The 20,720-nt window shown below is 43.4% G+C and overlaps 1 protein-coding gene across 2 annotated transcripts in view; it reads right to left on the minus strand.

The window, feature by feature from the left end:
- The window catches only part of ENOX1 (ecto-NOX disulfide-thiol exchanger 1), a 576,449-nt gene that overhangs the window by 115,431 nt on the left and 440,298 nt on the right, over nt 1-20,720 (minus strand). For both annotated transcript variants that reach the window (XM_070409022.1, XM_070409021.1), the window contains 2 exons: nt 9,718-9,824; nt 5,727-5,844 (listed from right to left, as the gene is read on the minus strand). In XM_070409022.1, the coding sequence (XP_070265123.1) occupies nt 5,727-5,844; nt 9,718-9,824 (225 nt within the window). The remainder of the gene's footprint in view (nt 1-5,726; nt 5,845-9,717; nt 9,825-20,720) is intronic.

Below are 20,720 nucleotides of genomic sequence, written 5' to 3' on the forward strand. Positions count from 1 at the left end.
CGACAAACAGCTTGTCCTCCCAGGCTCCTCTCACCACGGACATGCCTGCCTCTGGGTCTGCTGGTGCAGGAGCTCCACCCTGACGGCAAGTGGCGTGGACTCACTGGCCCCGTCTGAACGCTCGTGGCCCTCTGCAGAGTTCTAAGCAACTTCAGAGTAAGCCTGCTCAGATCGCACTCAATTCAATGGGAAGCGTCTACCAACTGCGAGTGAGACGGCCCCGGCCCCCTTCTGTTGGCCCCGCCACGGGCTGGAGGACCCTGTGCTCCCCTCCAGTGCCCAGTGTGGTGCTGGGGTGGCAGTGAGCCCGACTGTGACTGTAACCTTCCCGTTGGGCATCCTTTATGTCTATCTAAAGCACTCCCACGCAGGAAACAAACTAAATCAGAAAAACAGGCAGTCCTGGTGTTCAAAGAGATGAAGGGGATAACAAGAGAGAGCCTTATTATTAAATTTTTTTAAAACTAATGCTTCCAGCTACATATAAAACTATTCAGGCAGACTGAATACTGCTAATTCCAACTGAACTTAATTATGAGTCTCAAATTTGACTCGGCTGGCTGAAAGATTTGGCAAATCTTTCCAAATGATTTCTTATTGAAAATTTTTTAAAAAGTCTGTACCTATGATGTGGTGCGTTTCCATGGAAAATTGACAGCCCAGAAAACATTCTTCATAATTAAAAAAGTAATTGCTCCCCTAAAGAACTCAGAGCTTAAATGAGGTGTAATTAAAACCCAAGAACATTTGTGCATTATGGGATGGTTTAAGGGTTGTCTATTAAGCAAAGGACATATTAGTTTTATTCTTCTAAAGTTTGTGTTCAATATACAATGTATACTCCCTAAATACTGGATGAGGTACATACACTGGGGTAATTATGTTCATTTTGGTTTATACTGAATTTAAATTCCTGGCTTTAGAACATATGTGGCATTAGGCATTGTATTTTTATTAGGTTAACATGCTTCTTCTCTTCTAAAAGCATCTCACACGCTTGAGGGCAGGGTACACTGTGTCTAACCCTCGACCTATGCCCAGGGTCCACAGAGCCTTGAACACAACCAGGTGCTTGACAGATGTTTAGTAATAATCAGAATGACGCTGGGTTTCAACTTTCTGAAGTGTAGACTATTGAGCATGTGGCAATGTATTTTGTATGTATACATGTTCAGACCATGTGGGGGAAATGAATTATCTTTGTTTAAACATGCTTATTAATACTTGTCATTTAATATTCTTTTTCTTTTTATGTATTTATTTTTTTGACCTTCACCCAAGGATATGGCTTTACTGATTTGAAAGAGAGAGGAAGGGAAAGAGAAAGAGAGAGAAACTTCACTGTGAGAGAGAAACTCATCGGTTGCCTCCCATATGCACCCGGAACAGGGATTGAACCCCCAACTTGGGTATGTGCCCTGACGCGGAATCAAACCTACGACCTTCCAGTGTATGGAACAGCACTCCAACCAACTGAGCAACACCTGCCAGACTAATGCTTGCCATTTAATTAGAATAAATGTTCTTAGGGTTGCCATCTTCCTATAAACTTATGGAAAAAAAGCATAAAGACCAGAAGAATAGGAATATGCAGTTGAAGTCAACACACTTTGCTTGAGCGCTGACTTGGTGAAAGGCCTGGGGCCAGGAGCTGGAGGACGACCAAGATAATAAGCAGAGTCAACACTGTAAGCAAGGCCTTTGCATGCATTGATTCATTGGACGCTCACAGTGCTAAGACTGATCAGGTTCTGCTATCTGAGGCCTGAAGATCTAGGACAGACTTCCTCTTTCTTCTCCTCTCTTCCTTGAGCTTTCTTGTCCTCACCCCTACAGTCAACCTGGGGCCGGGGGGGAGGGAGGGGGGAGGAGGAATTAAAGAGAAAAAGAGAGGGAGAAGGAGGGGGGAGGAAGATACAGCTTTTAAAGTTTGGCTTGATTCCAGTAGGAGGTAGACTATGAAATAATAAATTGAATTTTTATCAAAAACTATCTTCACAGGCTTCAGAACAGGATGCCGATCTTCTTGAATGAATGCTTCAATAAATCTGTCTTGGTTTTCAAATTTATTAACAAAACTCATTTTCATTTTTATCAGCATCTTAGTTTTGCTTCAGCAAACTGCCTTCCCTTTCAAGACCCAGCTGATGAGGAGCAACGAACAGCCCACCCAGAACTACTAGTATATTGTAGTGAGAGGCGTGCGGGAACTCTACCCAGACCCGTGGTAAATTATTATGGGTGGTGAAAAGCAGAAGTACAATGAAATATTCTTCGTAACCAGAAGATCAGAGATATATTGACCAATTTTGGTTTTTTAAAAAGAATTTAGCGCAAGGTATACAAGTCCTCCCACATGATACATTGTGTCTTCTCTAGAAACCAGTTCTCCCCCGCTGCCCCTCAGAAATAAAACTGTCTGTTACTGCCCTGACCGGTTTGGCTCAGTGGATAGAGCATCGGCCTGCGGACTGAAGGGTCCCAGGTTCGAGTCTGGTCAAGGGCATGTACCTTGGCTGCGGGCACATCCCAGTGGGGAGTGTGCAGGAGGCAGCTGATCGATGTTTCTCTTTCATCGATGTTTCTAACTCTCTAGCCCTGTCTAGCCCTCTCCCTTTCTCCCTGTAAAAAATCAATAAAATATATTTTAAAAAATAAAACTGCCTGTTAGCTTTTGTTCCAGGAGACAGAGGAGGAGGAAAGCCAGCACTGGTGGACCAAACTCAAGCATCCTGTGGGGGGCGGCCTCACCATAGGCCTCCCATAGACCCGGGCTCCCAGAAGGATATCCCCTCAATTTCCAAGAATGCCTGGGGCAGCTACTGCTCAGAGCGTCCAAGACAAAATGTCATTGTTTTAGCAGAAACGAAAAGGGCAAGGGATTCTTTAGAAGATAGAGGGTTTACTTCTATTTCAGCATTTGGCAATTCCCACTAGTGAATTAGAACTACATTTTGAAGAGGCCTGCTCACAGGTGCCTGACAGCTGCAAATGTGTACCTACAATTAGTGCTGGGTCACCTGAGGAGATACCACTGAAAGATCCCCTCAGGTTGCCGCCCTCCCCCCGCCGCCTCCCACACACACACCCAGTCCCTGGGTCCCTGCTTCAAGCAGCTGTTGGAAGGAATCTGTCTTAGCCTGGGTAAAAGACCAGATGGGAATTCCTGCTCTCAGACAGTGGCCCCAACATGCAGCCGAAAGAAAAACCACTGCCTGCTTTTGGCAGGCTCTTTGGGGCCCAGTGGAATAAAAAAGGTTAGTTGCTTTCCTTTCCCTCTAATCAGTCCTGAGCTTTCCTCATAAACCACATGCCACGTTCCCTGGTCCATCTCATTTTGAAAGCACAAAAAAGACTTTGAACTCCTGGGGGCCTGGCATTTGAACTCCAGTTCTTTCATCTTTTCCCTCAGCACTCAGTAGAGAACAGGCCGTGTTGTGCTCATTAATTCTGCTGACCAAGTAACAAGCCTGGTGAAAGCTTCTGAAAGCTCAGGTCCCACTTCAGGCTCTTACCAGACGCCTGGGGAAAACGAAGAGGGGTCAGAAAGATGCCTCTTCAGTCAACCTTCCAGAGAGGACCCTGTGGTCCCTGTGAGGGGAGAGCTCTTGGCACCTCTGTGGATTCTTCTGCAGCAGAGCTCAGGGCGATCCTACAGGTACATGCTCGCTGCCATGGTCTGTAACCTCCTCTGTGAGCCACTGTTCTCAGTCATCACTCTGGCCCTATCCTAAGCAGACTACAAAATTAGACACATTTCTTACTCGGGAAATTGATTGGTTGTTTTTTTAAAAATGTCCTTTCCTTGCCCAAAAAGCCACAGGTTCAAATAAAAATTTCTCATTAACTCAATTCTTTTCTCCTACACATACCTTATTAGGTGTGTTAAAGATACAAGTTTCATGTAGACCTGCCTCTCATCTAGAAACTTCAAAAATGATGAAAGCTTTTTTGAGAAAAATATTTTATATTTTTATGAGAAGATGTCATTGAGTTTAAGAAAATCACACTAAAATTTACTCTTTTCCTTTGACAGATGAAGGTGTGCAGAATAGAAATGCCATGAGGAAGGTGGTTTCCTCAAAAAGCAAATTTAAACCCAATTACGAAGCAATCCTGAGAAATCTGTAGCATCTCACTAGGAGGCACACAGTGACACACACATGCTAGCTTCACTTTTCAGACAAAAGCTTCAGAAAAGAGGGGCATGGTGCCTTTGTTTATGCCAAGCTTCTGAAAGATATAAATAAATGGAATTTGAGGCTAAAAGGAAAATGTTCTAAGGCGGTTGGTCTCAAGCTTTAGCCTGCAACAGAATTCCCTGCAAGGCTTAAATCGCAGATTGCTGGCTCCCACCTCCACCTCCCTGAGAGTTTCTGATTCAGTAGGTGTTGAGCAAGGCCTGAGAATGTGCATTTCTAGTAAGTTCCTACCCGTGGTCGGCAAACTTCGGCTCTTGAGCCACATGTGGCTCTTTGGCCCCTTGAGTGTGGCTCTTCCTAAGCCTTAGGAGTACCCTAATTAAGTTAATAACAATGTGCCTACCTATATAGTTTAAGTTTAAAAAATTTGGCTCTCAAAAGAAATTTCAATTGTTGTACTGTTGATATTTGGCTCTGTTGACTAATGAGTTTGCCGCCCACTGTCCTAGACGATGCTGGTGTTGCTGGACTGACGACCACACTTCTGAGAACCACTGCTCTAAGGACGCTGAGCTCCCTCTGCTACCTCTGGACAAAGCAGCTTTCCTTGCGACCATCATTTACGCCTCTGATTCTCCTTGAAAGCCCTGGAGAAACAGGGCATTCACACCACTCTGCAACCCTGATGACATGACCATTTTCTGAATCTTGGTTTTGGCTTCTACCAACAAATTAGCAAAGGTCACCTGTTTCTGGTTACCTGACTCTTCCTGTTAAAAAGCTTGGGACAGGTGAGTGTTTATTCACCGGTACATACGAGGAGATAGATCAAATCTGTCATGCCTCTATTTGTCTTTTTTTTTTTTTTGGCAACAGTGGCAACTCTGGTTCTTCCTGGGCCCTTTACACCAAACTCTTCCCCTTGGACAAGCAGTCCCCCTTGATGTCCCCTATGTGGAGTGACCATGTCCCTGGCCTGCTTCTACAAGACCAAGGGATTTACATATTCACAATTCAAGGACAGAGTTTTACATCAGCATCTCAGATGAGACGGAGTACATGAACCAAGTTCACTCTGAGCTTCTCTCCTTTTTACAGCTCAAGAGTAATGCCCCTTCCTTGGTACAAAGTGGGCCAATCCTCTGACGGCAGGTTAGGTGAACCAAAGTTCACTGGAGAACAGTCTAATTCTCCAGCAAGCTCTTTCAGAGGCTAGAAAGCTTCCTCAGGAATTAAACAATTCGCATGTTAGGACACTGACTGAAGCTAGATTTTATCTGCATTTCAGCATCAGTGGTGGCTACCATACTATGGAAAAGGATTTTTATGAGAACAGGCAAGTATCCCTGAAAAAAGTATAATGGCCCCAGACCTACTTATAAAGAAACAACTGGAACAATTTAAATTACTACGTTCCCAAGAAGTGTAAAGTTCTACTAATAAAAGACACAGTCACTCAGAGATGAAAGTTTAGTATAACTCAATAAAGGTGAGTTATGTGTTCATTTCCCAATGTATATGCCCCACCTGGGATTAGGAACATCACTGAGATACCTCACGGTGTGTGGCGGTTTTCAGCGTTACCTGATTCATCGACTCTCATTTTTTTAGTTGGGCTGTCACAGTTCTCATCATCTGACATTTCCATCTCCTCTTCGCGACGGATGCCCATGAGTTGCTCACTTTGAGCATTCCGGAGCTCCTGAAAGTTAAGAGTACACAAATGTCAGTCACTTTCCCAATGGTCTTTCAGTGTGTTATGGCTGACACATGAGCACCTAGAATCTGCAGTTTTCCCCTTTCAAACATCTCCCCACCTAATCTAGAAAAGCATTCTGAGGGGTACAGAAGGTGGGTGTGGAAAGACAGGAATCTGGTATCGGACTTGGAATAATTCCTGCTCACCAATGACTAGTCAAGGGCTCTTCAGCAAATTATTCAATCTCTCAAGTTTCAATTTCCACATTTGTAGAAAAGGGGATAACAACATACACCTAGCAGGGCTGTTGTGAGGATTACACAGAAATACCTATCACCATGAGTGGCACACAGGAGGGGCTCATCGCTAAGGATTAGGAATACAAGCAAGGAAACGTTTAAAAGACTGGTCTGCTACTGACCCACTGTACTGTGTAGCTCTAGGAATGTTTCTTCATCTGCCTTAGCCTCAATTTACTCACTGGAATATTGTGATGATCATACTTTTGAGAATAAAATAAATTAATGCATGTAAGATACTTAGCCTCATGTTAAGCACATGGTTCTCCAAGTTGAAAATGCAGACCTCTATTATTCTTCCTGCAGAATAGGGTCCCTGCATGTGAGCATGTGGCCCTGCGTGATCTCTCTCTCTCTCTCTCTTTCACACACACACACACACCATTCATATATTCAAATGGTCAAATTTAAAAATATGTTGGAGGGCAAAATAAAAACAGATGGCTTCTTTTTCTAGTGTTTTACATATGGTGTAGAGTTTATTGTTTTTGTTGTGATGGTTGCTTTAGCATCACTTTATGATCTTAGGATTGTATCTTATGCTCTCCACCTATTACAGGAGTGACTGCAGCCCAGGCATTTAATTTCTTTGAGCCTTTGTCAACTCACACATAAATGGGGAATAGTAGTAATAAAGGCCATTTGAATGCAAGCATACCATGTGAAAACTTATAAAAAATAAGGTATTACAGAATATTGTTTTACAACTGTATCTAAAAATCAGAACACTGTAATCATGTATGTTAAATAATCATATTATTTGTATAAATTTCTATATTATGTATTTGTGAATCCTTATCCATTGTGTTCTCTTATATGTTTCCCCTTTTTACCTCATTTAAATTGAAGTCTTTAAATAAAGTCAAATAGTTAAAATAGTTATTATTCACTTTATAATAAACCTTTGAGTAACAATAAAGCTAAGGTATGACGAGGTACTGATGGCATGACTTTAAGCATAGTTCTAAGGCCCATTCAGTCAATGTGTGCACATAGTAGTCTGTGTTATAGGTTCTTTCCATTGTCTTCCCTGCTTAGCTCACAGATGTGTACTGCAGCATGATGGGAAGGAAAGTATTTGCATGGTCAACTCTGAACCCTGGGAATCACCAATACAGAGGACAGGGAGGGGGATCAGCAGAGAGGCAAGGTCCCTGGGACAGGGACACATATCAGGGCAGTCCTGATGGCCACCAGGCTGACGGCCCAGGCCTCCTTGCATGACATGCCACCGAGTTGAAAGGGGTGCCAATCCTGCCTTAAACAACACCATGGGTAACAGAGGCAGATGTCACATGTGATTAGTGGGGAAGTTTTTAGGTTGTGGACAGCTAATTTTTCTGACAAAGAGGCCAATTCCCAAAGAGGTGGCCTGAAAATACTTAAAACAAGGAAAAGTCAGGCGGAGAGAATAAATGAGCCTGAAAGAGCCTGTTGTTTAGTCCCCACAATTAATGACAAACTGTCATACAGTAGCTGTTCTAGTGGGGGAGGGCGGCAGAAAGGAAAACAATGGGAGGGGAAAAAAAAAAAAACACAAGCTGAGGGTGTTTCCACAGGGTGCCTCTGGTTCAGCAGTAAATCACTCGCACACTCTAATAAATCTGCAAAGGTGTTGCAGATAATTAACAGATGCTGTACATGGGAACGCGGAAAAATCAAGCCAATTATCAAGCTTATGTGCAACTGAGTAATCATCCACAATGTAAAATTACCAACTGGTACTTAATCAATTAAGCGACACGTCGGAGAGAAAATCAAAGGTAATTTAGAATCCTATTTCCTGGTACATCCATAGAGCTGGCGGGAGTGGCAGGAAGCCATAAAGGCCCTTCGCAGGCACAACGTCAGGACAGCATCCTTTCTACCCCTCAGCAGGGAGCAAGGCGAGCAGGCTTCCCCGGAACAGAGCTGGAGCCTCGCGTGTCCTGCTCCGCGATGGAGAGGACGGCCCTGGCCCCAGCACAGGGGACGCCAGGAGAGGGGACCAGACCTGGCAGGAAGTGTGAATTAAATCAGGAGCCGATATTTGCTGACACTCACTACTAATGCCAGCCTTTCTATGCACAGGTTTATTCAGCATCATGCCACTTGCCTTTCTCTTAATATTTCTTTTAATCATGTTTGGTTTTTACGCGAAGGAAAAAAATAAACAATTCATAGATTGTTCCCAAATCTGAATCATAGTTCATGGATTCTGATCTGTGTTTCATAACCCTCAGTTTGTATAATTCATCATAAACTAGGGCTCTTCCCTCCAGAAAAATCAACCTTAACTGGGGTACTGGGGTCTCGACTCAGTGTCTGGGGGAGCAGTAGGGAAGCATCCTTTGTTTTTTCTGGCCCCTGAAAAGTTAAAGAGAAACCCCACCTCCTCCTTACTCACAATTCTGAACAGAGGAACAGAACTGCATCACTCACCATCCACCTTCTTAGGCATTTGTGAACAAAATAAAAAATGTCCTTCTTAACAATAAATTGCACTAGCACTTTAAGTGTCCCATTATTGTGAAGTCATCGGCATTCACCATAATAACAGTGATAATAAAGGATTCATTTGCTATTCATGTGGATATTATATCTAGTGCCATTGGTATTCAGCTGTAATTTAGCATTAGTTAATGGGCACTTAAAATGCTACCCAAATGATTGATATCACAGTACTTTGTGGTTCTTCAAACTCTATATAAAACACTTATTTTACAAGTGGGAGCCAAAATCATTAAATAAATAAACCTTACCTTCTATAAGTTTGGGATTTTGAAAGGGGAATATCATTTAGAGAACTCTGATATCAACATGCTAGAGATGGAGAGACATCCACATGAAAAACATTCTCTCATTAAAAAAAGAAAGAATAAGCAAACAAAGACAGTATACTTACTGTTAAAGTACAGGTTCAAAGCGTACACTACACTGTGGAGTTAAAAATAACAGCCGGACGACCAATGACTAATGACACATTTTGGCCCTTCTAGGGTCAAAGAAGGTCAAGTTCTGGACTCTTCCCTTGGGGTGAATACTCACATTCACACATGCATTGATGCAGAGGGCAGACGTGGCTAGCCCGGCCGCTCCCTCTTCTGGGGAAGTTTGTGCTGGGAGAGGTGTGGTTTAACCTGCTGGCTAGCACAGGGACTAAGGCATTGCTCATGATGAGAAAGCGTGCATGAGAGGCATACCTGCCATTTCTAGACCAAAGAAGAAACTGTCCTCATCATGTAGCAGAATAGCGAAAAAAACTCCGTATTTATTAAAAACTGGTTTTCTGTTTTACTTTGCACTTCATTTCATAATCATCAGGCAAAGTGGCTTGGTTTATTCCTGCGCTCTTGGCTATGAATGGAAGACTTTCTGCTCTCCCACTGCAGGGGAGAAGAGCTCTCTGTCCTCTAAGCAGGAAGTCAGCTCTTTGCTGGATAAGGAACAAATCTGAGCTGGATTTGGGTGACAATGAGACAGGACAACGGCAAGATGACTGCCCACTCTAACAAAAACCGTAATGACTGCAGCCACACTATTCTCTGCCAATCCAGCTGTGTGATGGTTTTTAAAAAGTAATAATAAAATCACCAACCTCAGAATGTTTTCGCCAAATGTCTATGTTCTTGCGCTGAGCTTTCGAGAAATGGTCCCAAGCTTTTTGTCTGGTAGAAGCGTTGAAAACGGCCACAATCTGCTCAACTTTGGTGAACAAGGAAGTCAAACAAGACAAGTAATTTATGTTGTGATCACTATAGGGAAGCAAAGCAAAGACACTAGGAGTCTATGGATGATGTCACAGTAGAAATAACATCATCAATATCCATCCAATTTGTGCCTTTTGTACTTACATTTTAGCAAGGTTGGGATGTCTCCCTTCAAGTCTGTCTCCATAACCTTAGGTTAAAGCAAATTCTAAGTATGACTGGGGAAAGTCCGGGGAGACTGGCTTCCATGCATTCTTTACCTTGTTTACAAATGGACTTGGTATATGTACAGACTGCATGGGCACTGGTGTTGGCATACAGATACAGATAGGTAGACAATGTAATGCCTTGGTTGGGGCCTTAGACATGAAGTTGGGGTAGAGTGGCTGAATGAGGAAGAGCCAAACATATATCTTTTTCTCTTTTGGTCTCTATCTGAAGGAGTCAGATGTAGCTCGCTGAAGACATTACTGGGTCCAAGTTCTAAGTTGGGGCCATGAGTAGCTGTGTCACATCTCCCCTCAATCTCAGGGCCATTTTTACTCCTTGGATCCTTTTTCTTGCCCTGTTGCAACCAATGCAGCCAGCCCACTAGCCCTTGGGCAGGGAAAAGAGACCAAGGCTCGCCCAACCAGCAACTCTGCCATGCAGACCTTACGTTCACACCCTTCAGAGTTCATCACGACCACATACCATTCTCTGTTATTCCATTTTTCACTTTCTTCAGGCTCCCCTCCCTCAGTTCCCAAACCCCTTGAAGTTCCAACTCTATCACTTGGACCTCATTTAGAACTTCCGTGGCTTGCAGGCACAGTGCTATAGGAATAATAAATTCTGAGGGGTTGTGAACAAAACCATGCAGAGAAAGGGATGGGCTCTTAATAGTGGATGTCACAGGTGGGGCCAAGCAATTGCAGATTCAGTCTTGCTTAAACAGTTATTGATTTAGTAGGCATGAGATTAAGGAAATTATAGCACTGAATTCACCATATGATTAAACACAAACTTCTAAATATTAAGTTAGGAAGGGATAGTTAAAATTAGCTTCTCATAGATGCTAACACTCTATCAAACATATTTTTTTCTTAAGTGATTGCCAAGGCTCTATTATAAAAAAGGACATCAAAGCTCTTCCAAATCTTCCAGGTGTCCAAAAAATGTCAAAGAGCAATAGGATAATCTGCACAGAAGAACACCTGGTGCCACAATTTAAAAATCAGTGCACAAAATAAACAAGTGTCTGATGGAGCATAGGAAGCAAGCAGATTCCATTCACTTCCCACATTGTAAATATCTTCTCATGCTAATAAGCAGCTACTTCCCGACCTATGGGTAGTTTTCACGAGGGCTTTTATGTTTACTGTTTTCCACCTCAAGAGAATTCCAACTCCAAACTTTCCTATCTATCAAACTTTATCATCATGTCATACAATGAACTGATTGCACTTAATTTTAACAGGAGGATTTGCCATCAGCTTATCTCACACTCTTCCCTCTCCTCAGCTCACCCGGAGGAAGTAAAGCTGCCAGCTAGCCAGGCTGACCTGCTCTGAGGGTTGCCTTTCAGCTGGCCACCTAAGCCCAGGGCTGGCTGCCCAGCAGCATCGCTGGCAGAGGAGAATGCTGCAGCTCACTGCCTGGGGCTCCTGCTGTTCTGTCTGCGTGCAGGCTGGGTTCATGGGGGACTTCAAGCAGCCTTTGCAAGGGCAACATAGAGTGGTCAGCCCAAACTGTCATGGCAAAATCCTGTCAGATGAGATTATCTGGCAGGGACAGAGGTGGTAGTGATTGTGAGATTTTTTTTTTTTTTTAAGATTCTGTGGTCAGAAGGGACTGTTCAAAGCTGATGATTTTTTAAAAATATATTTTTATTGATTTTCAGAGAGGAAAGGAGAGGGAGAGAGAGTAGAAACATCAATGATGAGAATCATTGATTAGCTGCCTCCTGCACGCCCCCCATTGGGGATCAAGCCCGCAACCTGGGCATGTGCCCTTGGCCAGAATCAAACCAGGGACCCTTCAGTCCACAGGCCGATGCTCTATCCACTGAGCCAAACCAGCTAGGGCTGATTGTGAGATTTTTAAAGAGAATTGGTCCCATTGCTTTTAATAGCAGAACTCTTTGATTGGAATCAGTTAGAAGAATAAGAACTGTGGTGTCTGACACAAGGCCTGAGGGGAAGGCACAGTAAGGGTTGAGGCTGAGAATTTGGGTGGTGATGGCCAAAATTCTGCCATCAACCAGGGAAGGTTGTTAATAAAGAGAAAATTGTGTGTTCATATGTTTATGTGTGTGTAGAGTGGAGGGAAGCTAAGAAAAACTACTAATGCACTTGGAGGTGTACAGAAGGGAAAGCACTTAGAAGAAAGACCCAATGGCCAAAACTGCACATGTTCAAGGTTAAAACCAGATCCCCGAATGTTTACTCAAGTTGTGTTGCAGATATTCCCTGTTTCAAGTTAAGTGCCTCCGTTGCTCAGACCATACTATTAACATATTCTGGGCCATAAGTTCAATTCATTCATTAAGCAAACATCTGAGATCCTACTGGTTACGAGGCACTTGACTGATTGCTGGAAATATATGATTAAGACATGCCCTTACCCTTGATGAGATTACAGAGAAATCTCATCTGGGGAAAAAGCAAATAATTACCCTATGCAAGAGAGGTATGGATGACACCTATGGGGACACAGTAACTAACTCAGTAGGTGGAGTCAGGGAAACACACCCAAAGAAAACCATATTTTTGCCAAGTCTTAAATAGTGAATCAAAACCTGCTCAGTTGAGAAGGCAGGGCTGCCACTTAAAGGCTGGCATGGAATGCGAAAGGACTTTGTGTGAACATAGGTGACAGGGATGGGGCTAATGCTGGCTGAGAATAAATAAGGACCATGCATACCAAGCCATATGGTGTACTTTATATGCAGGCCAGAGAAGGCAGATCTGAGTAGGATTTGCGTGGGAGAAATGAGAAAGGCTTGAATGAAGGCGGAGCTCTGGAGTGGAGAGAGAAGCAAGAAGTCATTTGACAGGGCAAGATACAGGACACAGTGTGACTGACTTGCTGTGAGGGAGGAGAAGCGGGAGACCAGCACGACTCAAGCTTGGGAAGAACATCAGAGCCCCAGAGGATGAGCACAGGTGGAGGTCTGAGAAGAAGATAAAGAATTTGCTCTTGGACATGCTGAATTTGAGAGGCCTGAAGGTCATTCAAATGGACCTGAAATACATACTGCAGGTCCAGAAAGAAGTCAGAATTCAAAGAGATATGATGTCTTAAATTGTCTGGGCATATCTCGATTTCATGTAATTGTATTCTTTCCAATAGGGGAAGTAATTAAAAGCAAAACTAAATGTGATTAAGTTTATACTTCTTATTAATTTTATACTTCCTCCTCCCCCCACAAAGTAACACACACAAAAAAAACACACACACCAAAGAACAAAGACTGTAACTCAACTTAGGTTTAAAAAATAGTTTCACAGTATTTCTATGGCCCAGTTTACTTTTGTCTTGCAAATAACAGCTCTTGGGCACTCAAAAGGACCCAGAAAGAGTGCTCAGATCAGCATAAATTCATCATCATTAGAGAAAAACCACCTCAGAGCCTCTACCCTAATGAATGTGACTCAAAGACAGCATATTTTAAAGACCATAAATGGGGTGACCACTACAATTGATGTCACAGGTAAAGACCATACACTCTTCACTAGCTCTAGCAGAGAACACCAAAAACATGTCCATAAATTTGACTACCACACACTACTTCTCCAGTATAATTCTTACTGCTCATTCCATATACGATGAAGCTAAAAGCAGTTACTAACTAAATGGGATATTTAAAACTCTACTTAGAAGCCCAGAGAAGAGATTAGTAGACAGGATGTTGTTGTGATGCAAGCAGAACAAATTCATATCCACCCCCACCAGTGCCTTTACCATCTCTAGTGGTCTAAAGTGATGGCCAAAGGCCCACAGGAGCCTATATCAGTTAGTATACTTAAACATTCTGGAAGTATGAGAAAGAGTTATCAGTCAGAAAATTTAATTTTATTCTTTATACTTTGCAAATCTTTCTTCCCTAATTCTATGTTTGATGTGTTTTGCCCAAATTAGGTTGTTTGAGGAGCATAAAAAAATTACCTGACTTTTCAGAAATATGCTTGAATGTCAGTCTTAGATGTCATAATATAGTCTCCCATACATATCCAGCAGGTATCAATGAACAGAAGGGAAGGATAAACAGAGCTGTGATGAAGTTGGTCACCACTCTTTGCAAATCTCTTGTTATAAGATAAGCTGGGGCATATTGAAAATTTAAAGAGTTTATTTGAGCAAAAATCAATTCAAATTTGGCACTGCCAAACTGGAAGTGGTTAGGAAAGCTCCAGTGACAGGAGCTGGGGAGAGGCTTTTATAGAAAAGGCAGAAGGAAAGGAAGGAAATTCTGATTGGCCATAGCTTAAAGTCCTTAGGTTTCAACTTCAGGCACCTGACAGGCTTAGGTTTTGGTCTGCTTACATAGGCCACCACAGCCTTAGAGCTACCCCAGGCTAATGGCTCCTTGTTGATAAGTGTAACATTCTACTAGGGGTTGGTTATTCACTATCTCATACATGTGTAAGTGAAGAAACATGTATACCCACATGCACACATATAACATACACATATATGTGTATAGCTTTCAAAATTTCAAAAAATAATCCATAAGATCAAGCAACTTAACACCCTTTTCAGTACTTTCCCCCAAATGCTTGGACATCTGCTGAGTTCAGAGCATAGTCCTTACTTGAAATAGGACTTTATAAATGATCTTGAGAAGAAATTGTCTTCCGTCTTCTCAGGGAAGGACAGCTTAGGACAGAACATCCATTTACCCAGAAAAAGGACAAATTAGACAAGTTTCACAGTATTTCAGAACAGGGTGCCCAGCACAAAACCTCAGATTTCTGGGCAGCCCTCTTGAACTTAGAGCTCTGGACAGAAAAGCATTGGAAGCAGCGGAAGAGAAAGGTTAGGTTCCTCCAATGAACACAAACAGGGCCCTTTCTCCCTCATGTCCTCCTTGCTGCATTCCTTCTCATAGTTCCTGCACCTTCTGCATTTTTTGTTCCAGCTAAACAGCTGTGAAAGGGCCTTAAATCCACTTAGTGTCCCAAGTATCTGGAGAAACTGATTAAGTCCTCACCAGCAGCAGGCCTGCCTCAACAGAGCACCTGGAACAGATCTCCGGGCTTAATTTTCGGTTTTAATGCTATCTGGGCTCATGATAGAGCCTTAAGTCTGTAGGGTTCAGAGGAAATTTCATTTTCCTTTAAGGGATAACATTTTTTCAAATCCTCTCTGAGTAGCTCATAAGAAATTTTCAAAGGCACATAACAAATGAAATAGGAGATCTCTGCCACCCTAGCTTGTTATTGTTGTTTTTAAATACTCAGAGCTGGGTAGGACTGGTGAGCCTTGGCCCTGAATTGAATAATTATAATGGAAGGAATGTAGTAAGTGATTTGGGCTCTCAGGATGCCCAGAGGAGCAAGACGAAGCCAGAGGGAGGAGCAGTTAGCATCAAACACGACAGGGACATGGTTAAGAGGAAGTTGCTGGGAGAGATCCCGGAGAGGTTTCTGCTCACTCACTCAGGCAGGCTCTGCATCCTGAGCTCCAAGGAGCCTGCCTGTCTGTCTGGCGGGAAGCCCAGGAGACAGAAAATTAATATGGTCAAACCCATACATTAAGGAGGCATTGACTGGAATTTCAAGTTGAGGAGGGAAAAGGGCATTTTGGGGTTTTGTCCTAAGATGAGTAAAAAGAGTATTGCGTGACACCGTGACTCCATTCCAACCGCCTCACCCCGGAGGCCAGCAGCAGGCATTTCTAAAGTCCTGACTCTGTGAGAACAGAGATGTGGTTCTTCTGGGGAATGGGATGGGGAAAGAAAAACATGCTGATCACATTATAAGAAAAGAAATAGGATGTTTTTGCAACTATCAAGCAAGCCGGAAATGGTCATGTTGTTCAAATAAATTAAGATATACAGTGACTTTTTAAACTCTGTATACATTCCAGTACATTTCAGGGAACTGTAGATCCCCTTATGAATGTATATATTCAAATATTTTGTAAAGTGACAAAACAGAAATCTATATGAGAATATTACCATTTTTAATAGGTTGTGGGGTTTTTGTTTTGTTTGTTTTTTTTACAATATGTTGCCTTTATTAGGCTTTTTAAATTCAATAAATCCCCCTGCCTAGATTATCCTTATGGACTAAGTAAAGTAACACACATATATAAGAAAAAAGGAATAAAATGAAAAGCAAAGTCTACTTTCCCATCCTGAGTGCCCCCTCCCCATTTTTCTCTTTAAAGGGAATGTACAGATTCTAGCACACCCACCCAGAGAAAACGGTATGCAGAGAGCATACACTGTGCATAGTTTCCTGTGTGTAACCTCTTTTTTCACTTCCACAAAAGTGCTAATATGATATACACTGTGCTGCACCTTGCTTTTTTCACTTCACATATCATGAAAATCTACCCGTATGTACATTAACAAGACTGCAGTGAACATCCTCAGACAGATCTTCTGACATTCTAACATAATTTAAAAAAATGTATATATTTTTATTGATATCAGAGAAAAAGGGAGAGGGAGAGAGAGATAGAAACATTAATGATGAGAGAGAATCATTGATTGGCTGCCTTCTGTACACTCCCTACTGGGGATTGAACCTGAAACCTGGGCATGTGCCCTGACAGGAAATCGAACTGTGACTTCCTGATTCATAGGCAACACTCAACCACTGAGCCTCACCAGCCAGGCTCTTACATAAAAAAAAGTTATAAGAAATTCTTAACAGTGGGAAGGATAGATAGGAGAATATGTGAATTTTTAATTTTTGAATGCTAAACTACACTCCAATTTTATGACCACTAAGTGTTTTTCAAATTATTTTCCTGCCCTGACAGGTTTGGCTCAGTGGATAGAGTGTCAGCCTGCGGACTGAAGGGTCCTGGGTTCGATTCCGGTCAAGGGCATGTACCTTGGTTGCGGGCACATCCCCAGTAGGGGGTGTGCAGGAGGCAGCTGATCGATGTTTCTCTCTCATCGATGTTTCTAACTCTCTATCCCTCTCCCTTCCTCTCTGTAAAAAATCAATAAAATATATTTAAAAAAATTATTTTCCTACCTCTTGTCAATAGTTGGTTATCGGATATTTATTTTTTGCCTTCCTGGTAGATGAGAATAGGAATGAATTGCATGATAGCCAGCTCTCTGCACCAGAGCTACCCACATTTGCAGGTGCATTAGGAATCATAGAAATAAGTCCACAGACTCACTAGACCCCCTTTTATCAGTAAGTGACTCCTTGCTAAGAGTGATTATTTGGCAGGAAGGGGTTTCTAGGCATTTATTCTCCTTTGTTTTTTTATAAAAAATACTAGAGGCCCAGTGCACAAAAATTTGTGCACTTGGGAGGGTCCCTCAGCCTGGCCTGTGCCCTCTCGCAGTCTGTAACCCCTCGGGGAATGACCACCTGCTGGCTTAGGCCCATTCCCCCGGGGAATTGGCTTAAGCTGGCAGTCAGACATCCCTCTGGCAGCCCTGGAGCCCTCGGGGGATGTCCACTTGCCAGCGGGGAGCAGACCTAGCTGCAGTCGGACATCCTTAGCGTTGCTGAGGAGGTGGGAGAGGCTCCCATCACCACTGCTGTACTGGCAGCCATCAGCCTGGTTTGTGGCTGAGCAGAGCTCCCACTGTGGGAGCACACTGACCACCAGGGGGCAGCTCCTGCAGAGCGTCAGTGTGTGTGATAGTGACCAGTGATTCCCAGTCACACTGCTGTTAGGGTCAATTTGCATATTACCCTTTTATTATATAGGATAGAATCCTGGTGCATGGGTGGGATCCAGCTATTTGCCCTGAAGGGTGTCCCAGATCAGGGTGGGGGTCCTGCTGGGGTGCCTGGCCAGCCTGGGTGAGGGGCTGATGGCTGTTTGCAGGCTGGCCACAGCCCCCAGCCATGCAAGCTCCCAGTGGAGGCTGGCTGGAAGCAGGTATCTGGGATTTATTTAGCTTCTATAATTGAAACTTTGTTGCCTTTTGCAGAGGCCACAGCTAGCCAGAGCAGGCGGGAAGCTTTGCTTACTCCATCGCCAGGGCAATCAAGCCTCCTGCTTGCTCCAGCTCCGTGGCTGCCAGCTGCCATCTTGGTTGGGTTAATTTGCATATGGTCGCTCTGATTGGTTGGTGGGCGTGGCTTGGGTGTAGCAAAGTTATGGTCAATTAGCATCTTCGTCTTTTATTAGTGTAGATATTTTAATTGATTTCAGAGAGGAAAGGAGAGGGAGCGAGAGATAGAAGCATCAATGATGAGAGAGAATCATGGATTGGCTGCTTCCTGCACACCTTTCACTGGGGAATTGAGGCTGCAACCCAGGCATGTGCCCTGACCGGGAATCGAACTGTGACCTCCTGGTTCATAGGTCAATGCTCAACCACTGAGCCATTCCAGCTGGGCATTTCTTCTCCTTTTTGACCCTCAAAATGGTGGCCCTGCTTTCCTTTGAGTTTCCACTAAGTTCATTAATGTGCTATAAAGATTACTTAATAGCAATTGGCTATTTCTAACTACTTAGATTTTCTGGGCCAGGCACTCACTTGATGATGAAGCAGTATTCTTCAAAGTGTGGTTCCTGCACCAGCATCACCATCATCTTTTGCGAATGCTCAACCCCAAACTTACTGAATAGAAATTCTAGGGGTAGGTTCCAGCAGATTATTTTTTAAAAATACATTTTTCCAGTTCTCTTGAGATATAATTGACATGTAACACTGTGTAAGTTTAAGGTGTACAACATGATTTGATACATGTACACATTGCAAAATGACGACCACATAAAGTCTAGTAAAGCCCTGGCTGGTGTGGCTAAGTGGTTAGAGTGTCAGCCCACACACCGAGGGGTTGTGGGTTCAATTCCCCATCAAGGGCACATACCTGGGTTGCAGGTTCAATCCCCAAATCTGGTCCATGTGCATGTAGGAGGCAACCAACTGATGTATCTCTCTCACATGGATTTTTTTTTTCTCTCTCTCTCTCCCCCTCCCTCCCTTCCTTCCACTCTCCCTCTAAAAAGCAATGGAAAAAAATATCCTCAGGTAAGGAATAACAAACAAACAAACAAACAAACAAAATATTTTAAAAAGCCTAGGTAACATTCATCACTATGCAGTGTTACAATTTTTTTTTATTGTAATGAGAACTTTTAAGATATACTCTCTTAGCAACTTTCAAATATGCAAGACAGTATTATTAATGACAATCACCATGCTGTCCATTCCATCCCTGGGACTTACATATCTTATAACTGCAAGTTTATACCTTCTGGCCCCCATTACCAGTTCCCCCACTCCTACCCTCTGCCTCTGGCAACCACAGATCCAGGAAGTCTGTACCATTTGTATATGCATTTATACTACAGGCCAAAGTCTATGTGCACTGAGAAGCCTAAGCAGCCAGATACTGTACTAAATGCTGGGGATAAAAAGATCCAAAACCATTGCTGGTCCCTGCAGTCCTGCGGGTGGGAGTGGGGCAGGGGAACACACAGCCATAGACAGTATTCCCTGCTATTTGAAAGTTTGCTTTATGACACTTCACTTTTATTAAAGCCCTAACATCAGTACCTGTTTTTGCTAACTGGAAGAAATCTGAATAGGATTTTTGCTTTTATGAAGAAAAGTGAAAACAACGTTCAGCGTTGGTTTTGCAGCAGCCGACACTGGAGGCAGCGCACACCACCGGCATCCACAGTGCCCACCAAGCTCCTTCTCAGGAGCCACACGCGGCCTCTCGGCATCAAGCCCCAGAGCTCTGAACAGTGTCGGAGCATCTGTGCTTTATTTTTCTTATTGTGTGCGTCCCTTAGCAAGACGTGTCCTAAGGTATAATAAGAAAAACCTGAGGGAGCACGTAAGAGTGCTACACGTAGCATAAAACTGGTGTGATTCAGTGCATTTAGTATGATTCGGTAGGTTATTTTGGGGGTCTGGGAGCCCTCAAAATTTTTCTATAAAAATCAATGATAATTGTGTCTTCAGTTCATGCCTTATGAGCTTACAAAAGGCTTCACAGGAACGTACATTTCTGGATGGGGGAACCTGCACATGACTGAGTCACAGTGCGAGGAGTGCGGAAGGGGAGCTGTGGAGAACGCCAAAGGAGGCAGGAGAGGCCGAAACTTTAAGGGAAATGAAAGTTTGTGCCCGCCAAGAAGCCAAAACATTCCATGTTATGATGGAGCAAGGACCAGCATATTTCCCTCTCCAAAAGTGCAGAGGACTCTGAGCACACACTTTAATCTAAAATCCATTCTTTTATCCAAATCCTATTTTTATCACTGTTGTTGAATAATAAGCCTCATCAGAGGAAACTAATGAGGTGGGGCCCAGGGAATGCTGGCGGGACCCCACTCCTGCCTGTGAGAGCAGAGGATCAGGACGCCAGTGTTGGTCAAGTCATACTCCACCTCTGAGCAGCTGTGTGTCCTGAAGAAAGCTCCCCCTGTTCGGACCCCCAGGCACTGGGGACGGGCTGGATAAGCCCGAATGTCCTCCTCTCCAGCTCTGTGACCCCGAAGAACAGGGTCAGCAAACGTTCGGCAAAGGAAGAAGGTGAATATTTTTGGCTTTGAGGGTCACAACCACCTGCTAGAGATGGTCTCCCTACTCAAGCAGCGTGTCCCTTATCTGTGGCTCCTCTCATCCTCTCTGGGCACAGACTTCTTTTGTTTGAGCTGTAGTCTGTTTCAGCTGCACAAAGAGTCAACAGCATGTCATTTCTGCCTTAAAGTAAGTGTATTGACACCTTACTTTCCCTCAGAT

The sequence above is a fragment of the Myotis yumanensis genome, unplaced genomic scaffold (genome assembly GCF_028538775.1).
Source record: "Myotis yumanensis isolate MYYU_CA2020_CCGP unplaced genomic scaffold, mMyoYum1.0.hap1 SCAF_3, whole genome shotgun sequence".
Taxonomy (NCBI): Eukaryota; Metazoa; Chordata; class Mammalia; order Chiroptera; family Vespertilionidae; genus Myotis; species Myotis yumanensis.